This window comes from Boleophthalmus pectinirostris, unplaced genomic scaffold, assembly GCF_026225935.1.
Source record: "Boleophthalmus pectinirostris isolate CB_2022bp ecotype Guang Dong unplaced genomic scaffold, ASM2622593v1 HiC_scaffold_10, whole genome shotgun sequence".
Classification (NCBI taxonomy): domain Eukaryota; kingdom Metazoa; phylum Chordata; class Actinopteri; order Gobiiformes; family Gobiidae; genus Boleophthalmus; species Boleophthalmus pectinirostris.
Genome location: NW_026570971.1, coordinates 11,465,386 through 11,487,365, shown reverse-complemented (window position 1 = coordinate 11,487,365; position 21,980 = coordinate 11,465,386). Strand labels below are relative to the sequence as shown.

Below are 21,980 nucleotides of genomic sequence, written 5' to 3'. Positions count from 1 at the left end.
TTCCATCAAGATAGACCAGTTTAATGCCGTACTGTGAAACATTCCAGGCAAAGAAATAACATAAACAGACACCATATTGAATTGTGTTTTGTGTACAGATTGACCCTATAGAATATGTAGAAGATGTGTGTGAGAACATGCAGCTGTTCCCGAAGGAGGACTTCCTCACAGGAGACCAGCTCCTGTTCCACTACGATCCAGAGGTAAGACTCAAGAACAGGGCTGGAACTAATCATTTTAAGGTTTTAGATCACACAATATTGTTTCTTGTGAGCTTTAAACCATGTTATAATGCTGCTACCTCCACAAAATCAGACCTGGAGTTGTGTTTTTGTTTCATTCACACATGTTTGAGTCATCCTTTATTATTAGTCTGTCTACATCTTTTAGTAAAAATGGGAAATTCCAGGGTTGAAATTATCCAAATGACTCTAGTGAAGGTGTAAGCAGTTTAAAAACACAGTGGAGTACTTCCTGTTTGACATCACAAGGTGGAACAGTGTGTTTTCAGTTTGAGAGAAGAACAGAATCTAAATATGGATTTGTGTGTTAAACATGTGTGAATCAAATAATCACAACAGTAAACAACATTTTAACATAGATCAGAAAATAGTGCAATATAAGCCCTTTAAAATCAAAATCATACACACAGTTCCTTTAACTTCACCAGCAGCCAGTTGCCTATTTTGTTTTCTTCTGCCTTTATTGTTTTCGTCCGCACCGTTATCAAGACTTTCTAACAAGTTTATTTTTCCAGACAGAATTTGACAGTTCTGGCAAAATTGGTCGTCTCCCTGAATCTTCAATATAACTTCAATATAACTGTAATGCTCCATGTCAAAGGAGCACAATTGCAGACCTGGGGACTGTACAGCTTCCAGGCCACATGCAGCCCTTTGGTTGACTCTGACTGGCCCCTTTAAAATAATCTGGAATCGCAAAATAAACATATTTTATCATTTTAACTCATGCATTAACTAAATCTGCATTGCATTTATTTTAGAGGTGTTTTTTAATTCACATATAAAATGACATAATACGTAAATCAAGACTTCTACGTGACTGAATTATTGTCACACGCAGGTCGCAAAACAACTTTAGCTCTCAAAAATGTCCACTCATGCCACAAAAAGAAAGGTAGATGCCGCTTCACTTTGTGGAAACCGTCTGACCTCGCAGCATTAGGATCCGTTCGCTCGACGGTAGGCGGGTACTTTTTTCATTTAACCAGTCGCTGCTGTTTGTTCGTGATGTATGTAATGTGCTAAAATCCCGTAGGAAGAAGGGCAATAAAGTCTTTCTCCTTGATAAAATTCACCAAACATTCTCTTTGTTCCGGCTTTAAATCCTCGATCTCGGGAATCGTTGCCAACACAGAATGTCTGTCTTCGCTACATCCATCTCGACCGCTTTGTTTACTGTTGTGCTGTAACACAAAAGGGACCCAGACAGACGCTTGAGTTTGACGTTACGGCTTCACAGCTCTTCTCTGATTGGTCGGTGCCTGGACTCGCACTTCCGGGGTTTGGGCGAATCGTCTAGTGTATTCTGATTCCTGACCTAGTCGCTGGAGAGAAATGAAATTGAGCAGAGGCACTAGGTGGCACCAGCCTGGTTAACTGAATGCATGGTTTTCAACAAAAAATGTACTTCTAAACTTGATTGCCTTACAAAAAATGTCATTTATTCAATCTCACTTTTTCATTGCTGAGTCATTACATAAGCTCTTACCAGTCTGACCAGCTTGTCAAATGATATTTACTGCTTTTTATAAAGAAATACAATTAATATTATGCAGAATTGAGTTAAGCACATTGGCCCAGCCCTCCACAGTATTTTCTGTATCTCATGTAGCCTCATGGAAAAAATAATTGTCCACCCCTGCTCTATTGTGTCATAATATATCACTATCAATTTGAAATCACAATTTGTATGGATGCAATTAGAAAATCTGCCACCACGACATTTATTTAAGTAACATCATTTACCTGCTTTATTAAGTCGTGTACTATACAGCAGACACAAGCACAATATCTACACCTAATTGTCAAAGGAAACAAAACAACTATAAACCATTGGATGAGAAGTGTTTCCAAACTTTTGACTGGTGCTTTTCTTTCTACATTTTAGATACAAACAGAAGACATTAAATATATGAAGTAAGATATTTAGAGTTATATATTTGTGTGTTTATCCCCGTCACAGGTGATCAACGGGGCCCTCTCCCTCCTCACTCCAGACCGGGCCAACATGATGCTGCTGTCCCCAGAACACGAGGGCCGATGTCCCCTCAGAGAGAAGTGGTTCGGCACCCAGTACAGCGTGGAGGGTCTGTACTCGTCTTCCTCCTCCTCCTCCTCCTCTTCCTCTTCCTCCCATCACAATGCAGTCCCATTCTGAGCAGATGTATTGTCTCCTCTCCCCTGTGTACTGATGTTCCACATGATAAAATGGAAGCAGACAGCCACAGTCACCACAGTGTTTGGGTTTAGAAAAGGACGATTTCTTGTTTACAAAAGAGGAGATATGTTTTACTGAATGTTTATGTCTCACAGATATTGCACCAGAGTGGATGGAAAAGTGGACAGGGGAGCTGGAGCTGGACAGCAGCCTGCATCTGCCCGCTGAAAATGAGTTTATAGGTTTGTGGAAATATTGGTGTTTTATTTATGTGTGGTTTACCATAGACCAGGGGTGTCTAACTCAAATTCACAGAGGCCAAAATTAAAAACTGGGACTAAGTCGTTGGCCAAACTAAATATTAATTGAAAATTTAGAAAAAACAACATCTGCGTGTTTTTTCTTCTTTCGAGATTTGTAATGTTAAACCTTTTCTTATTAAAATAAATGTTTAATAATAGTTTTGCTGAAACATTAAATGCAGAACAAGCAGAATATAAAAATAATAACATTTTAAATAAATAATGTCTCTATAGTCTATCTGTAGCCAGTGGACCAGCTCTAAAACATATTTGATATGATCTCGCAGGCCAAATATAATTATATTGCGGGCCAAATTTGGACCCCGGGCCTGAGTTTGACATGTCTGCCATTGAATGTGTAAAGATGTGGACAAAGGGAGTGTGACGTCACCCACAGCGTTTGGCTCCAGTCAAATGAAGCTCACAGAAACTAGCAGTTATAGGGGCCAATTTAGAGCCCAGTTCCATATAGGTGTGTGCAAAAATACTGAAATATCTATATATATGTGATGATACACTATCGATATCGTGGGCTGCTGTATCGATATATCGTCAAGAGTATTTTTTGGTATATTTTACAAAATTATTTTGTTATAGTGATACACTTTTGTTGCTTGTTCAGAGAAAGGAAACCCGTTCATGCAACACATTTGACATTTTCACTATTTTAATGATTAAAATAGGCATTTTTCATATGAACTTTGCACAAGAAGTGGTTTAACAAAGACTTTTATTATCATAGCCATGATTTAGCCACTGTTGCTTTATTGAACCATATCAAATTGTTCTGAAATATATCATATCGAACCAAAAGTGCACTGTATCGTGGCCTATGTATCGAGATGTATCATATCGACAGCTTCTTAACGATACCCAGCCCTATTCCATATTAGTAACAGGGACTGATGAACTGACAAAACGGAGAAATAAAAACACCAGGATCGTGTAGAGCAGGTTAGTACGAACATTTTAAGACCAAAGTGACGAGGCTCACTGCAGCAGTTACAGAGAGAGGGGCTTCAACTTTTCAATGTAAAGTCACTTGGAGCCAGAATCGATGGAGCCAGAAGCACGCTCATGAACACTTCTTATTTGGAACGCAGAGGCTGGCAAGTTGACTATGTCCATATATACAGACTATAGAGTTGTTAAGTGATGATGTTACTTTTGGGTCCAACCAGAAACGTCACAGTTGATTTATGGCTTTGTTTTTGTTTCTTATTCATGAAACAGGAGACAATTCCCTTTAAAAAGTGCAAGTTTAAAGGGCCCATATTGTGCAAATCATCACAAACAGACCTGGAGTTGTGTTTTGTTTCATTCACATATGTTTAACTCCACTGCCACCTTGTGATGTCATGTGGTAATACAGGAAGTGCTCCTCTATGTTTTTAAACTCCTTTTTTAACCACCTTTAATAGAATCATTTGGATAATTTCAGCTCTGGAGAATCTCTACTGAACTAAAAGTAAAAGATAGATGTTAAAACCAAGGTGGAACAGAGCATTTTGAGCTTGGGAGACGTAGACAAACTAAAAACACATAACTCCAGGCATGTTTTTGATGAGGTAACAACATTATGACATGACTTAATGTTCACAAGAGTCAATTTTGCTTAATATAGGACCTTATTGGCCAGGCTGGCTCCACCTAGTGTCTCTGCTCAATTTCATTTTTCTCTAGCAACTAGATTAGGAATCAGAATACACTAGACGATTTGCAAGAACCCCAGAAGCTGTAGACTGTGCTCCGGCCAATCAGTGAAGAGATGTGAAGTCATGACGTCAAACTCGAGCGCCTGTCTGGGTCTCTTTTGTGGTACAGCACAACAGTAAACAAAGAGGTCCAGATGGATGTAGACTAAGACAGACATTCTGTGTTGACAATGATTCCCGAGATCGAGGATTTAAACATTGGAACAAAGAGAATGTTTGGTGAATTTTATCAAGAGGAAAGACGTTATTGCCCTTCTTCCTACGGGATTTGGGAAAAGCTTAATATACCAATTAGCCCATTTAGCGGCGCATTACATACATCATGACCAAATAGTAGTGATTGGTTTAATAAAAAATGTACCCAAGTACCGTTGAGTGAACGAATCCTAATGTTGCGAGGTCAGACGGTTTCCACAAAGTGAAACCAGCTGATGAATCAGGCTAGGAGCTTGTAGGACTTTAAACACAAATTGTACAAAAAGAGAAAATTGTAAACACGTGAATTATTTTCATTCAGCTCATGGACCCAGAAGTGACATCGCACTGGACAACTCTAAAATGTATAGATTACATTATGTAGCTGTTCAGTACAGGTTTAATTGTCAAAGGATTGTACATTTTTACCATGCCATTCTCTTCGGAGCTCAACAGTGACCTTGCGCGCACTGCAAGGTTCAGAAAGTGAAGTTCCCCTTCATTTCTTCCATTGATTTTTTTTTTTTTTTTTTTGGAATAAATGAATCATAAAAAAAATATTCAAAGTTTTAAAGCTTGCGGTCATCTAATCAGCGATGTGGCAACTAACGACTACAAGACCTATAATTTTATTCAAATTCTGTTTCTGAAACTTATTATTAAAATATTTTGCAGCAGATTTTTAAAGTTTAAATTTTGTTTTTTCGACTAAAAATAATTGGGTTTTGGACATTAGTTACCACATATCTCGTTAGCCTTCTTTGTGCCTATAAACTCATCATATTTTATTTTATGGGAAAGTCTATGGGGAAAAATCAATGGGAAATACAGAGGTGGGCTAGAGTAAAAACTAGTGGTACAAGAAATTATTCACTAAGAGTAAAAAAAGTAACTGAGAAAACTACTAAGAGTAACTTAATAATTAATAACTGGAAGAATTGGAAGATTGCAATTTGAAGGAATAAACATTAAATAAAACACAAGATCAGGTATTTTCAAAGCTTAGATACAAAAATGAGACAAATTAAATCAGGGGTCTCCAACATTTTACCCCTGGTGAGCTGCCTTCACGAAACGAAAATGCCAGAGAGCTACGCATTTTAGTTGTCGCAAGAAATTAAGAAACAAGAAGAGCTCTTAGCATGCTTTGGACGGGGATACAATTAGATCTCTATTAAACATGAACCATTATCCATTTATCAGTGCACAAGTTAGGCATTTACAACATTTACAGTAGTAATTAATCAGATTTTAGTTATTAAGCACATTACACATAATTCAGAAATCCTTCGTCGAGCTACTTGGAAGGAGGTGGAGAGATACTGGTTGGAGACCCCTGAACTAAATCAAATCTGAAGGAGTGGTGCAAGAAACTCAAATGTTCAAACAAGTTCATATTGTCAACATAAAGACTTTGTAACTTCTAAGCCAAAGATGTTCATTTTGTCCTCTTATATACTTTAACTTCTTGGGTTCTTTTTAAAGACAATGCAGTAAAGTGTGTTTACCTTGTTGACATGTTTCGGCTGCTGCTGCAGCATCTTCAGAACTGTCACTGTCGGTGTTGGTGGTGACGTGTCGTATATCAGCTGTTGTTACTTCCTGTAGGCGTGGTCAGCCTGAGAACACCGGGCGACGGGAGGCGTGGTCAGTCTGAGCATCTGGTCTAGTCCATCAGGCTGACCACGCCTACAGGAAGTAACAACAGCTGATATACGACACGTCACCACCAACAACGGGGACAGTTCTGAAGATGCAGCAGCCGAAACATGTCAACAAGGTAAACACACTTTACTGCAATGTCTTTAAAAAGAACCCAAGAAGTTACAGTTTTTGTAACTTCTACTTACTCACAGTGGGAAAAGTACCTAAAAGAGTACTGCTATTTCAATAAAAAAATAGTACTCAAGTCCGAGTAAAAGTATACTGCTAGAAAAGTACTCTGAAAAGTACAAGCTACTGATATAACTACCCATATCTGGACATTTATGGGTTTTGAGGTGAGAGGGACTATTGAGCTCCAAATGAAAAAAAAAACAAAAACGTGACAACTTTGGTAATAACGTAAAGTAGCAAAACTCTTGATTTGTGTTTGACTTGTGTCCTGGTTTTGAACAGCCACGGACTTTAACCTGAAGCCGTCGGACTGCCCTGACACGGAGCTCCCTGTGCGCATCGCCGACAGTGACAAGGGCTGCCTCTGGTACAAGAAGGACAACAAGTTCAAAATCCCCAAGGGTGAGACTTTTACTTTGGGCCATTAATGTTTTATTATTCTGCAAAATCAGGCTTTGGGGCAGTATGACTTTAAACATATCCATGCAGTATTTATTCATTACATGTCTTTCTGTTGCTCAAAAATGCAATAATTCCACAGATCTGACCTGTAATGTAGCGTAGTGCTGTAACCTGCTCGTCTCCTTTTGTGATAGACAGGTTTAATCTATACTGTGGAACATTCTAGACAAAGCAATAACATTTCTATGGAGCAGGTGTGTCAGAGAGTTGGACTGAGAGTTAGAAAAGTGACAGTGTCTTGTCTTCTCCTCTTCTCCTCCACAGCCTACATCAGATTCCACCTCATTTCTCCCGTCATCCAGAAGTCTGCGACCAAGTAAGCGCCGAGCAGCCTGACCGATCTGCTCTCATCTGTGCCGCCGTTTCATTTCCTCTCCTTCTCTTTTTCTCTCTGTCTCTCTGTCTCCCTTTGTCTCCCTCTCTCCCTCCGACTCTGATCTCTCCCCTCTGTCTCTCTACTTCCCTTCCTCGCTTTGTCTGCATCTTTTCCTCTCTCCGTCCTTTCTCTCTTCCGCTTTCTCCCTCTCACCCCCCTCTCCTCTTCTCTTCTCTTTCTCCCTCGCTTCTCCTCTCCCTCTCTCTCCCTCCTCTCCTTCTCCCTCGCTCTCCCTTTCCTCAACTCTCTCTATCTTTCTCTCTCTCCCTCTCTCTCCCTCTCATGTCTCTCCCTCTCATCCCTCTTCGTCTCTCCTCTCTCCCTCTCACATCTCATCCCTCATATCCCTCTCATCCCTCTCCTCCTCTCTTCTTCTCTCCCTCGCATCCCTCCTTCTCCCTCTCATCCTTCTCTCCTCTCCTCTCCTCTCTCCTCTCATCCTCTCTCTCCTCTCCTCTCTCTCCTCTCATCCCTCTCCTCCTCTCTCCCTCTCATCTCCTCTCCCTCTCTCCTCTCTCTCCTCTCTCCCTCTCTCCCTCTCCTCCCTCTCTCCTCTCTCCCCTCTCTCCTCTCTCCCTCTCTCCCTCTCTCTCCTCCTCTCTCTCCTCTCATCTCCTCTCTCTCTCTCTCTCTCTCTCCTCTCTCCTCCTCTCTCCCTCTCATCCCTCTCCTCCTCTCTCCTCTCTCCTCTCTCTCTCTCCCTCTCATCCCTCTCCTCCTCTCTCCCTCTCCTCTCTCACTCCTCTCCTCCTCTCTCCCTCTCCTCCTCTCTCTCCTCTCTCCCTCTCATCCCTCTCCTCCTCTCTCCCTCTCTCCCTCTCCTCCTCTCTCCCTCTCATCCCTCTCCTCCTCTCTCCCTCTCATCCCTCTCCTCCTCTCTCCCTCTCCTCCTCTCTCCCTCTCCTCCTCCTCCTCTCTCCCTCTCATTCCTCTCCTCCTCCTCCTCTCCTCTCTCCTCTCTCTCATCTCCCTCTCTCCCTCTCTCTCTCTCCCTCTCATCCCTCTCCCTCCTCCCTCCTCCTCTCTCCCTCTCATCCTCCCTCTCTCCCTCTCCCCTCTCTCCCTCTCTCTCTCCTCTCATCTCCCTCTCTCCCCCTCCCTCTCTCCCTCTCTCTCCCTCTCATCCCTCTCCTCCGTCTCTTCAGTGTGGTGCTGTTTGAGCTGCTGGTGAACATCCTGGGACATAACCTGGCAGAGCCGGCGTACGAGGCGGAGGTGGCTCAGCTGGACTATAAGCTGTTGGCCGGAGAGCACGGCCTCGTCGTCAAAGTCAAAGGCTTCAACCACAAACTGCCCGTGAGTGTCTTAAAGGGACCGGGGCACATTCTGTTTCCCGTCTATCTGAGCAAAATGTGCCTCACTGCACACATACTTTTGTATAAGCAGCTCTTGAGGTCAAACCAGTCCACTGCCCACTGTCTGCATCGAATTATGAAGTGTTTTTATTCTCCGACAGTCAGGAAGTGCACATTAGCATGCTAGTTGTTGTAGGGATAGGTGATACATCAGTTCCAGTATTGGTATCTACTGAGACTGATATCGATTTTTTTTTTATATCCATATTTGGCGATATCAGTACTCAATACTGATTTTTTTTTCTTCATTATCCCATTTTCTTTGTGCCCTTTATGAACAAACTAATGTGTAAAAATTGATATAGGAAGATTTTTTATGGCTGTAATTTTACAGAAACATGTAACTAATTATTTTATTTCCCAGATAAATACATTTTGCTATTATTTTTACAAATGTGAAAATGAAATTTTTAACTTTAACTGAAGATAAATTCAGTTCATTGGCCATAGCAGCAGGACAAATATAGGATATCTCAGGATATATCAAAAAATTCATATCAGCCCCAAGTTTCTAGTGTTTGTCAAACTAGTATGTGAAAATTTAATAGTTTTAGTAACCAAGCAAATAAGTTATATTTTTGTTTTTTTTGTCATGTCATTGCTTGATGGGACACTACAGATGCGTTTCTTGGTCACAGAATTTGCTTAGGATCTGGTTTGAGGCTCTGGGTTTGAAAATTCCACACACATTTTTTTGATTCATTTATGTCAAGTTCTCATCATTTGAAGTTTAGTCCACAAAAATATGATGAAAACTATGCAGATAATATTTTGTTTGGCAAAATTAACACAATTAACACTGGCTAAACTGACATGCACACCAAAATCAGACTGACGGTTATCTGGTTTATCTGGGCAATTAAGAGTAAGGCTGGGTATCATTAAGAAGTTGCCGATACGATACATACCTCGATACATAGGCCGCGATACGATGCATATCTTGATACAGTGAACTTTCGATTCGATACAATATATTTCAAAACGATTCGATACAGTTCAATAAAAAAATAACGTCTAAATCGTGGCTGTGAAACTAAAAGTCTTTGTTAATCCACTTTTTGTGCAAATTTAATATGAAACACAAACATTTTAATGATCAAATCAGTGAAAATGTCAAATGGGTTGCATAAAGGAGTTTTCTTTGACTAAACAAGCAACAAAACTGTAGCACTTTAACAAAATAACTTAGTAAAATATACCAAAAAATACTCTTGGTGATATATCGATACAGCAGCCCACGATATCGATACTGTATCATCACATTAAACGATACGATATATCGATATTTCAATATTTTTGCACACCGGTAACTAAGATTACTTGAATGACACGCACACCCCAAAACCTGATGTGTTATTTTAATTCTCCCATTTAGATTTAGGTTTTAGACGTCATCCATGCATGTTTGAGTAATTTAGCGATCTCTCCCGAGCCTTATTCAAACCGTCTTGATGTCACCCACGCTCCCACACAACAATTCTCAATAAATATTAAAAAAACATGATACAAAACTGTGCACAACAACTTGGCAAATCTGATGTGCTGTGATGGCGCACTGAAGGGGGAGTGACTTAGCCTGGAGAGTAAAGTGAGGCAGTTTCAGTTTTCCGTTTTTTAAAGCTCTGAGTCCCGATGTGTCATTTTAATAATCTTTTAAAAATTCAAAAAAATTCAGCTCCTAACCAGATTTTTGCGTTCGTGTCCAGCTGCAGTTTGAGCACTAGTTCCAGACAAACCCATTCATCTTTTTTGCCTTTCATTGGGATCCTCATTATGTAACTTACCTTGTCCAGTCTCAGTTTAGACCGGCTTAAAATGTTTGGCCTGGATCCCAAGTATTTTACAAAAAGTACCGTTCGCATATTCTTTGCTAGTTCCAGTCCAGCTTGTACAGTTGTTTTGCAGAAGGAATGCATTCACACACGAACAATGCTGTCTGCTGTATTGTAGGAGCGCAAAAGGAACGCTGTATTCTTTTACTTGTATTTTTCGCAGTCCTTGATGCCACGGACGATGCGGTGTTGCTCAAGGAGGCTTCACTGTTCACATGAAAAGTACTGCGTATTTAAAGTGCCTATGTTATAATGCCGTTTCCTCGTCACGAACTTGGAGCTGTGTTTTGTTTCATTTACGCGTTTAACACACAAGCCTGTATATTTAGGCTGAGTTTTTCTATCCAGCATTCAAAATACTCACTATTCCACTTTGTTATGTCATGTGGTAATACAAGAAGTGCTCCACTGTGTTTTTAAACTCTATACACCTTCACTAGAATCATTCGAATTATTTCAGACCTGGAATCAAGGCTGTGCATGTATACTGTATTTTCCGGACTATAAGGCGCAATATTACTAACGTTGGATTCTCTTGTCTATTTTCATACATAAGGTGCATCGGATTAAGTGAAACAAGCAGACGACACTTGAGACTGATCCTTTAGCCCAGGCGTTCACAATCCATTGGCAGATCGTGGCGTTGCCTCCCTGATTGTGGATAATTTAAGTTTGTTTTAATTTCCTATGAGTAGGACTCAAATATACATTGAGTAATAATGTGTTTAATGCAGCTTTGGCACATTTGTTTATGTTTTACAGAAACAAAACTTAAAACCACATGGCTAATTTGCATAAACTGTAAGCACTTTAAAAAAAAACTGCTTGCTTCTTGTGTGCTGATGCGGTTCTGCTTCTGTCAGACTCCGTGAAGCTCCAGACTACAGTAGCCATAATGCTCTGAAAATCCATCAACCGGTGTGGCTTTTGTGCAAAACAGAGCAGGGACACATTTTGAAAGCTCATTGCAGTCGCAGCCAGGAGCAGGACTGCACAATGCGGGTGTGGGCGGATGGGATGATAAACTGCAGTCCCGCAAACTAAATATTAGTGTAAAGTAAAATTTACAAAAGATGAATGCATACGTCGTTTATGCTGGATATTTTATTTGGCATGAATAAAAACATTTTAAGCAGCCTGAACTTGCAGATGTGGTCTAATCTCACGCACATTTTAGACAATTCCTTTCCGCTTCTCTGTGTTTGATAGATCTTAAGAAAGCGAACATCTACATCATGTGTGATTTGCAAGCGAGAGCGGAACAAAATATCACAAATGCGGGCGGGAGCGGGACTGCAAATTCTGTTTGTGCAGGCCTCTACTGCTTATCTTACTAAAGTTGCATTAAACATTTTGACAGATTTTTGGGCATCGTGTACCACATAAAATTGGTTCGAGGTCATTAAGCACAACCAGAATTAATTGTAATACATAAGGCGCACCGGATTTTTGAGAAGATTAAAGCGATTTTAAGTGCGCCTTATAGTCTGAAAAATACAGTATTTATTTTATTTTTGAAATATAGAGATTGTAGAACAGCTGGATATATGGTTTATTTTGGATACATTTATGTTTTTCTATGTCTTACTTCATGTTCAAAGTATATTTTATTCATTTTATGTTTTATACATATTTGTAGCCTCTATTTATTTTCAATTTGAAAGTTTTACGTAAATTATCAGAAACAAATTGGCTTTTTTGAGAGAGAGAATTGCTGAATAAATGCATCGTGTAACTAAAAAGTAATTGTTTTAAATAATCGTAATTTCAATATTAACCAAAATAATCGTGACAAAGTTTTTTTTTTCCATTATCGAGCGGCCCTACCTGGAATCTGTTAACTGATAGTAAAAGATTATTCAAATATGTGTGAATGAAATAAAACACAACTCCGGGTGTGTTTTTAAGGAGATAACAACCTTATATCACGGCTTAAAGTTCACAAGAGTTAATTTTGCGTATTACATAAGCACCATACAGGAAGCAGCAGCCACTTTATCTCCAACACTTCATCTCTACTTAGTTTTCTCAATATTAATTCAGTTCAGCGGCGTCCGAAATGTCAGATCATTATTTTTGATACTATCATTTGGAAGGCTCTGTGAGTAGTGAGAGAGGTGCCTATTATCGGTGGTATTTTGTAAGCAGGGTCACTCTGGACAGTGTTAAGTATGCAGGGATATTACACACCCACAATGCATCAGTCAACCTTGGCCATGTTGGAATGCATTCTTCTCACACCGTCACTGCGCACGCTTCAAGAACTTTACAAGAATTTTAAACATGTCGGTCTGTATTTACACTTACTACATTATGTTTTGTACGACACTTTTTGCACAGCATTACTTTAAAAATTTGATTAGATGAGCAAAAATTTGTATCTGAATAGTCTTTAAATTCACTCTGACGGTGATAATTATGAAATGTCGCTCGTCTCGCAGCAAAATGTCAAGTTTTAGTTTATCCTTGCTACTCTGGCTTTTTTTCGGGATTCATAGAACTAGAGTTACGTTCATAACTGTTGTTCTTTGTTTTGTTTGCTTGTTCTCAGCATGTTAGTGTGAGGTTCCTAATTCTGAGACCGAAATGGACTTTTGCTTTCACAGTAACTACAACTAGCATGCTGAAGACAATAAAACACTTTACAATTAGATGCAGGCAGTAGATCGCTGATTTAGTTTGAGGTTAAGAGCTGCTTATACAAAATCTGTACTGGGGCAAACACATTTTGCTCAAATACTCTGGGAAACTTGGGTACAGGACGTTTAATTTAAGCACTATTTATGGTTTTTGATTTGCTGTTCATAGTAACATTGATATAATTTGAATACATTTTGTTTTGAATTGTTAATAACAATTAAAAAAATATACAAATATCAATATATCGTATCGTTTAATGTGATGATACAGTATCGATATCATGGGCTGCTGTATCGATATATCACCAAGAGTATTTTTTGGTTTATTTTACAGAATTATTTTGATACAGCGCGACATTTTTGTTGCTTGTTTAGAGGAAGGAAACTCGTTTATGCGACACATTTGACATTTTCACTGTTTTAATGATTAAAATGGATGTATTTCATATTCACTTCGCACAAAAAGTGGTTTCACAAAGACTTTTAGAATCCATGTGTCATTTGTTCATTCGTTGTTCAATATAACACAAAAAATAAGAACACAAAAAAACTTATATTTTTTCTTCATTATTTTTCTCCAAAACCAAAATGAAAAAATGGATAAGGATTCATTTTTTTCAGTTTTTAGTTTTGTGTTTAAATGAAGACCGTTTTCGGACTAAAACTGCAATGCCGGACTGAGACCGGGACTGAGACCGGGACTGAGACCGGGACTGAGACCGGGACTGAGACCGGGACTGAGACCAGGACTGAGACCGGCACTGAGATCAGGACCAGACCTGGTCTCAGTCCTGATCACAGTCCTGATCACCCAACAGTCTATGCGGGCGCACCTCTAGGCCCGTCCCGACACTACTGGTTCAGTTCTGGTTTAGTCCTAGTTCAGTCTGTATGTGGTGCAAAAGTCCGACATTGCAGTTGAAGTCACAGAAACGGCCGTTATCCATTTTTTCCATTTTTCATTTAAACACAAAATCGAAAACTGAAAAAGAATCGTTATCTGTTTTTTTCATTTTGGTTTTGGAGACAAATAATGAAGAAAAAAGTTGTTTTTTTTTTTTTTCATTTTCTTATTTTTTGTTTAATATTGAAACATTTTTTAGCATCACAGCCTTGATTTAGCCTTTATTTTTTTTATTGAACTGTATCAAATTGAATTGAAATATATCTTATCAAACCGTACTGAATCAAAAGTGCACTGTATCGAGGCATGCACCGTATCGGCAACTTCTTAATGATACTCAGCCCGAGTGGTTACCTCCTCAAAAATATACCTGGAATTGTGTTTTGTTTTGTTTTCTCTTAAGTCCAAGATTAGTCCTGGTTTAGTCCTGGTTTAGTCCTGGTTTAGTCCTGATTTAGTCCTGACCCGCTCGTGTGTAAATACTATCCGCCCGTAAAATTCCACAACGTTAAAACCCGCCCGTTTCAGCAACTATTTGCCCGTATCTGCAGGTACCCGACCCGGTGCAGGACTCTGCTTTACAATACACTACAATAAGCATGTGCTGTTACCTTTAAAACATGTTCTCATTTTACTTTTTGTTCAGTTGAAGTTGCCACAGAAAGGCTTTTATGTGCACCAAGAAGAAAAAGATGTTTCAACAAGGTGAAAACAAAACCTGTAGCTTTAAAGTTTGGTCATTAGGACTGCAAATTATCCGAATTATTCTAGTGAAGATGTTTGGAGCTCTTTCAGTATCACCACTCAATGACATCAGAAGGTGGAACAGAGTGCACCAAGCCTAAACACAACTCCAGGCATGTGTAGCGTCTTACGAACTCCTCGCTTTATTGCATGAAATGTTCTGAGTCCAATTGGGTCCCACGCCGGCCTCAGAACTTTTGTAACAACAACAGCGGCGCAGAAGTGACTCATGCTCATTGGCCGCGCTCTTTCTAACAACCGTCCGTAACAAAGCGCTGCCTTGTTCTGTGCTTTTTCCTCCGGCTCTAGCTGCTGTTCCGTCTCATAGTGGACCACCTGGCGAGTTTCAGCGCCTCCCCCGGCGTCTTCACCATGTTCTCGGAGCAGCTCAAGAAAACCTACTTCAACATCCTCATTAAACCTGAGAAACTTGGCAAGTGAGTGATGCCGGCTCCGCGCTGGGCCCGGGCTCTGGGGGGCAGGGAGGGAGGGAGGGAGGAGGCTCGGTGGTGGGAGCGGCGCCTTCTAGTGGCGGCTGCGTGGAGGCACGTGTTGGAGAGAGTTACGGAGCAAAGTTTAAAAGAGAAAAAAATATATAAATAGTGATAATAAATTTAAAATAAGTGGCAAAAATAGAAAGAGACAAGTGTCAAATAAAGTGCAATTATGTAAATGTAAATGTACAGTAATAGAACTATATCTGAGTATTATCTATGACTGTTGTAGGGAGTATTATATATGACACAAGGGTGAGTTGTTGTCCAGTAGTAGGGAGTATTATCTGTAACATATGGGTGAGTTGTACAGTTGTAGCGAGTATTATTTATGACAAGGGTGAGTTGTTGTGCAGTTGTAGGGAGTATTATCTGTTATGTAAAGGTGAGTTGTGGGGAGTATTATCTGTTACATAAAGGTGAGTTGTGGGGAGTATTATCTGTTATGTAAAGGTGAGTTGTAGGGATTATTATCTGTTATGCAAAGGTGAGTTGTAGGGAGTATTATCTGTTACGTAAAGGGGAGTTGTAGGGAGTATTATCTATGACACAAGGGTGAGTTGTTGTACAGTTGTAGGGAATATTATCTGTTACAAAAAGGTGAGTTGTAGGGAGTATTATCTATGACATAAGAGCAAGTATTTGTACTGCTGTAGGGAGTATTATCTATTACATAAGGGTTATACAATTGTAGGGAGTATTTTCTGTTACATAAGTGTGAGGTTTTTTTTTTACAGTTGTAGGGAGTATTATCTATTACATAAAGGTGAGTTGTAGGGATTATATCTGTTACATAAGGGTGAGTTGTTGTACAGTTGTAGGGAATATTACCTATGACATAAAGGTGAATTGTAGGGATTATTATCTATTAGATAAAGCTGAGTTGTAGGGATTATTATCTATTAGATAAAGATGAGTTGTAGGGAGTATTATCTGTTACATAAGGGTGAGTTGTTGTACAGTCGTAGGGATTATTATCTATTAGATAAAGATGAGTTGTAGGGAGTATTATCTGTTACATAAGGGTGAATTGTTGTACAGTCGTAGGGAGTATTATATTCTATAAGGGTGAGTTGTTGTAAAGCTGTAGGGATTTTGTGTTTTTTTCTTGTTTTTAAAGTTGATGTCACTTCAAAGTCTCAATCTAAATGTAGATAATAATAACTTTTTTAATTGTCAAAACTTGGAAAACTGGAAAATAAAGTAATTTGATGCTTTTATTTTTAGTTGTTTTGAAAGCTGTTTCTGGGTAGAATTACATGTGAGTTATAAATGCTTTAATCATTCTGGCAATTTTGTTTTTGTAAATAGAAAATTATTTTGACAGTTTTTATCATTTGCTTTTTGGCTTGCTGTTTAGCATTTGGCATTTGGCAAAGTTTTATTGCAAAGTTGCAATAAAACACCTCCTCCTCCCCTCCTCCCACTTTCTCCCCTCACCTCCCTTCCTCCTCCTCTCCTCTTTCCTTCCTCCTCACCTCCCTTCCACCTGTCCTCCTCCTCCTCTTCCCTTTCCTTCCTCACTTCCCTTCCTCCTCTTTTCTTTCTCCCTTCCTCTTCCTCATCTCTTTCCTTCCTCACCTTCCTTCCTCCTCCTCCCTTCCTCCTCCTCTTCTCCTTCTTTCCTTGCCTTCCTTCCTCCTCCTCTCTTCCTCCTTCTCTTTCCTTCCTCCTCTCTTCCTCCCTTCCTCCTCCTCTTCTCTTTCCTTCCTCACCTCCCTTCCTCCTCCTCTCTTCCTCCTTCTCTTTCCTTCCTCCTTCTCTCTTCCTCCCATCCTCCTCTTCTTTTTCCATCCTCGCCTCTCTTCCTCCTCCTCTCTTCCTCCCTTCCTCCTCCTCTTCTCTTTCCTTCCTCCTCCTCTCCTCCTCCCATCCTCCTCTTCTCTTTCCTTCCTCGCCTTCCTTCCTCCTCCTCTCTTTCTTTCTTCTTCTCTCCTCTTTCCTTTCTCCTTCTTTCTGTCCTCCTCCTCTCTTCCTCCCTTCCTCCTCCTCTTCTCTTTCCTTCCTCACCTTCCTCCTCCTCCTCTCTTTTTTCTTCTCTTCTCTTTCCTTCCTGCTCCTCTCTGTCCTCCTCCTCTCTTCCTCCCTTCCTCCTCATCTCCATCACACTCCTCTCTTCCTCTCTCACATCCTCTCTCCCTCTGTCACACTTTCTTTCAAAATGTTTCCTTCTCTCCGCCACATCTTCCTCCTTTATCACTGATACTCCTCTCCTCCTCATCTCCTCCTTCTCTCCTCCTTCTCTCCTCTTTCTCTCCTCCCGTCCTCCTCCCCCTCTCCTCCGTAGGGACGTGCGTCTGCTGATCCTGGAGCACTCCCGCTGGTCCATGGTGGAGAAGTACCAGGCTCTGTCGGCGGGGCTCACGATGGACGACCTGATGGAGTTCAGTCGGTGTTTCAAGTCGGAGATGTTCGCCGAGGGGCTGGTGCAGGGCAACTTCACCAGCGCTGTGAGTTTTTCTTTAATTACTGGGAGTGGCGGTGGTGTAGTGGGTTAAGCACTCACCAGTGAACTAGAGGATAGCCAGATCAATGCCCACATGTTGTAGATGTTGAACTTGAATATCTTTGGTTCTTTTTTAAAGTGGGTTTAAACACCTAAACCCAAACAACTAAACTGGAGGATAGGCAGGGTCTGGAGTTGTAAGGAACAGCGAGAATGGTCTAACCTGCATCCACACTTCAAACGCTCTAGCTCTAATCAGGGCAGTCATGCGTGATGTCATGTAGTACTTGGAATCGCCGTTTCTGGACAGAAAGGCTGCAAATGTACCTAGTTTGAACTACAATTAGCAAAAATATTATAGTGACCGTAGACAAGACACCATATAACATATATATATATAAAGCTTAGTGGCAAAAAAGTTGATTTCGGGACAAGATCTCCATCCGTCCATTTTCTTCTGCTGATCCGGGGCTGGGTCACAGTGGCAGCAGTCTAAGCAGGGACTCCCAGACTTCCTCACCCCAGACGCTTTTTCCAGCTCTTCCGGAGGGACCCCAAGACGTTCCCAGGCCAGCCGAGAGACATAGTTCCTCTAGCGTGTTCTGGGTCTTCCCCGGGGTCTCCTCCCAGTGGCAACCCTTGAATCATCACCTTAACTTGGTCGAGGACTTTGATTGCCCGAATGATCCCGGGAGCTATGTTGTTGGGGGCTTCATGCTCCTGGTAGCAGTTCAGAAGCCCCATAGGATGAGTTCGATACAGAGGCCAGTTACGTCCCCCGGATTGGTGTTACAAGGGCCCCACCCTGAAGGCCTGGGGTGGGTGCTCGATGGCAAGCGTCTGGTGGCCTTCGTAAAAGGGGGCCCAGCCATTCACAGCCCAAAGAAACAACGTGGGGCCGTCCTCCCTCCCACCACCCGCGGGAGTATCCATAAGGGGCTGCTGTGGGGACATCTGGTGCAGGGAGATCGACGACGACGGATCTCCAGGCATGGGACAAGATCTCATAAGACAAAATTGCTAAAAGATTGCACACACGTGAGGAAAAATTAATCTCGTGAGAGTTTTTTCCCTTTGAATCTACCTTTGGCTTGGATATAAAAAAAAGAGTTAAAGGGATAGCTCGGGATTTTTGACTTTTGACTTTGAAATCTGTATGGCATCCCCCGACAGCGTCCGGTGAGCCGAGATACTGGCCTTTTTCAGCGTTTTTCTGTGTTTTTTGTTTTTACAGCCTGGATAATCAAGAGTTCGCACCGTTTTTTAGGTATATATTCTTATGTATCTTATACAAGCTCATATACTTATCACTCTAGCTCTCATGTTAGCTGTCTCGCGTCGCGGCGGTCTGCGCATGTAAACACTGCCCAACAACTGAACAAAGTGATGGATTTGTGCGCGACTGTCACCTGGCGGCCGCACGAACAGAAGGAGGAAGAGAGGAGGAAGGAAAGAGAAGGAGGAAGAGAGGAGGAAGGAAAGAGAAGGAGGAAGAGAGGAGGAAGGAAGGCAAGGAAAGAAGGAGAAGAGGAGGAGGAAGGGAGGAAGAGAGGAGGAGGAAGGAAGGTGAGGAAGGAAAGAGATGAGGAAGAGGAAGGGAGAAAGAAAAGAGGAGGAAGGGAAGTGAGGAAGGAAAGAGAAGAGGAAAGAAAATAGTGCCAAGTGATAATGAGGTCTGACTTTGTAGGCGACGATGGTTTTGTGATGCAAATGTATCACTCTTCTGAACACATATTGTTTTGAGAAGAAAAACGCTTTATTATACAGTCCCCAGCCAACTTGCCGGACTACTTTCGTCAGCACCGAAAACGGCCAGTATCTCGGTTCACCGGACGCTTCCGGGGGTAAGTCAGTGTGGATGCACGACACTGCTCACGGGGATGCCATACAGATTTATGTCAAAAATCCCGAACTATCCCTTTAAGAGCTGGTGAGTTATGCAATTTGAGAAGCCGCAGTTCCAAAAAGCAGTACTGCAAACGCCGCTAAAGTAGAACATAAATGAGTAGTGCAATCCATTTTACAATTTTGGCTTCTCTATTTTTATTTATTACAAATTTCATCCAAATCTCGTCTTGTCTCGTTCTCGTGCACCCAATCTCGTGCTGTGAAAATTGCGTCTCGTCCCACCCCTGTGATTTAGTGACAAACGACTACAACAGCTAGTGCTTGGCCGTGGATTGAACTGGCTACCATCTGGTTACACGATGCACCAATGAACTACCCTAAAAAGCTCTACATAAAGTAAATAGCACCTCTAAATCCTGATATTACACAATTTTCTGATCTGTGTTATAATGTTGTCATCAAAAACGCACCTGGAGTTGTGTTTTGTTTCCATTCACACGTTTAACTCACAAACCCTGCACATTTAGGCCGAGTTCTTCTCTCAGACAATTCAAACTGTTCCAACTCGTGATGTCATGTAGTAAAACAAGACGTGCACACACCTTCAGCAGAATCATTCGGATGATTTCAGGCTCGGAATTGCCAATCTCAAGTGAACAAAAGGTAAAAGGTCGCGCTAACTTGAAAACTATCGCTTTGTGACATTACAAGGTGGAACAGAGCGTTTTGAGCTGCAGTAGACAGACTTGCAAAACAGAATTACACGTGTAAATGAAGCAAAACACAACTCCGGGTATGTTTTTGACGAGATAATAACAATCTAATATTTATTCTTACTTTATTGTCCTCCTCTTCTTCATCAAACCTCATTGTATTTTTTTCCCGCAGGAGTCGGCAGAGTTCTTGCAGTACGTCATGGAGTAAGTATCAAATTCAATGTTGTTCTTTTTTTTTTTTTTTTCCTTAGCGCCACTTTGACCCCTGTTTACTTCCTTACTCTATAATTTACACTGACAGTTTGACCCATTATCTCTCCGTGCTGTTCTGTCTGACCTCCACGCCCACCGCTGAGCCCTTTCTCTCTCTCTCTGTCATTCAAACAGCAAGCTGCAGTTCTCCAAGCTGCCAGCGGAGGTGCCGGTCACGTTCCGAGTGGTGGAGCTGCCGCAGAAGCACCACATATGCAAAGTGAAGTCGCTCAACAAGGGAGACGCCAACTCAGAAGTCACAGTTTATTATCAGGTATAAATACAAGTCTGTACATGTGTAAAAGCAGAGTTAAAGAGCCCGTATTGTGTTATTTTCTGATCTGTTATTATGTTGTTTCATGTGGTAATACAGGAAGTCCTCCACTATGTTTTTAAACTCCATACACCTTCACTAGAATCATCTGGATAATTTCAGGCCTGGAATTGCCAATCTGTTCTGTCCCACAGTCATGGACATCCTGGAAACGTCATGGAAATTGAAAATGTCATTCTCCAGGCCTGGAATAGTCATGGAATTTTAGTATCTCTTTCACACAACTACAGCGTTCTGTTAAGTTCTCATTAGACTATTATGATTATTTCTGAACGTCTGTGCCTTTTGTTTAAAAGAGACGACAATAAATGCACTGACAGTAGGGGTGTGCAAAAATACTGATAAATCGATATATAATATCGTTTAATGTGATGATACAGTATTGATATCGTGAGCTGCTGTATCGATATGTTGCTAAGTATTTTTTGGTATATTTTACTAAATTATTTTGTTACAGCGCTATAGTTTTGTTGCTTGTTTAGTGGAAGGAAACTCGTTTATGCAACACATTTGACATTTTCGCTGTTTTGATGATTAAAATTTGCACAAGAAGCGGTTTAACAAAGACTTTTACTATATCAAATCAAATCGAAAGTGCATGGTATTGAGATATGTATCATAGTACTAAACCCAAACAACTAAACTGGAGGATAGGCAGGGTCTGGAGTTGTAAGGAACAGCGAGAATGGTCTAACCTGCATCCACACTTCAAACGCTCTAGCTCTAATCAGGGCAGTCATGCGTGATGTCATGTAGTACTTGGAATCGCCGTTTCTGGACAGAAAGGCTGCAAATGTACCTAGTTTGAACTACAATTAGCAAAAATATTATAGTGACCGTAGACAAGACACCATATAACATATATATATATAAAGCTTAGTGGCAAAAAAGTTGATTTCGGGACAAGATCTCCATCCGTCCATTTTCTTCTGCTGATCCGGGGCTGGGTCACAGTGGCAGCAGTCTAAGCAGGGACTCCCAGACTTCCTCCACCCCAGACGCTTTTTCCAGCTCTTCGGAGGGACCCCAAGGCGTTCCCAGGCCAGCCGAGAGACATAGTTCCTCTAGCGTGTTCTGGTCTTCCCCGGGGTCTCCTCCCAGTGGCAACCTTGAATCATCACCTTAACGTG

At 41.0% G+C, this 21,980-nt stretch overlaps 1 protein-coding gene across 1 annotated transcript in view; it reads left to right on the top strand.

Annotated features, from left to right (window-relative positions):
• nrd1a (nardilysin a (N-arginine dibasic convertase)) overlaps positions 1 to 21,980 on the top strand; it is a 104,144-nt gene that overhangs the window by 60,080 nt on the left and 22,084 nt on the right. Inside the window, exons 16-25 of the mRNA XM_055156006.1 lie at positions 99 to 203; positions 2,206 to 2,329; positions 2,556 to 2,642; positions 6,731 to 6,850; positions 7,175 to 7,226; positions 8,432 to 8,582; positions 15,070 to 15,197; positions 17,542 to 17,704; positions 20,437 to 20,468; positions 20,652 to 20,790. Coding sequence (XP_055011981.1) covers positions 99 to 203; positions 2,206 to 2,329; positions 2,556 to 2,642; positions 6,731 to 6,850; positions 7,175 to 7,226; positions 8,432 to 8,582; positions 15,070 to 15,197; positions 17,542 to 17,704; positions 20,437 to 20,468; positions 20,652 to 20,790 — 1,101 coding nt within the window. The remainder of the gene's footprint in view (positions 1 to 98; positions 204 to 2,205; positions 2,330 to 2,555; positions 2,643 to 6,730; positions 6,851 to 7,174; positions 7,227 to 8,431; positions 8,583 to 15,069; positions 15,198 to 17,541; positions 17,705 to 20,436; positions 20,469 to 20,651; positions 20,791 to 21,980) is intronic.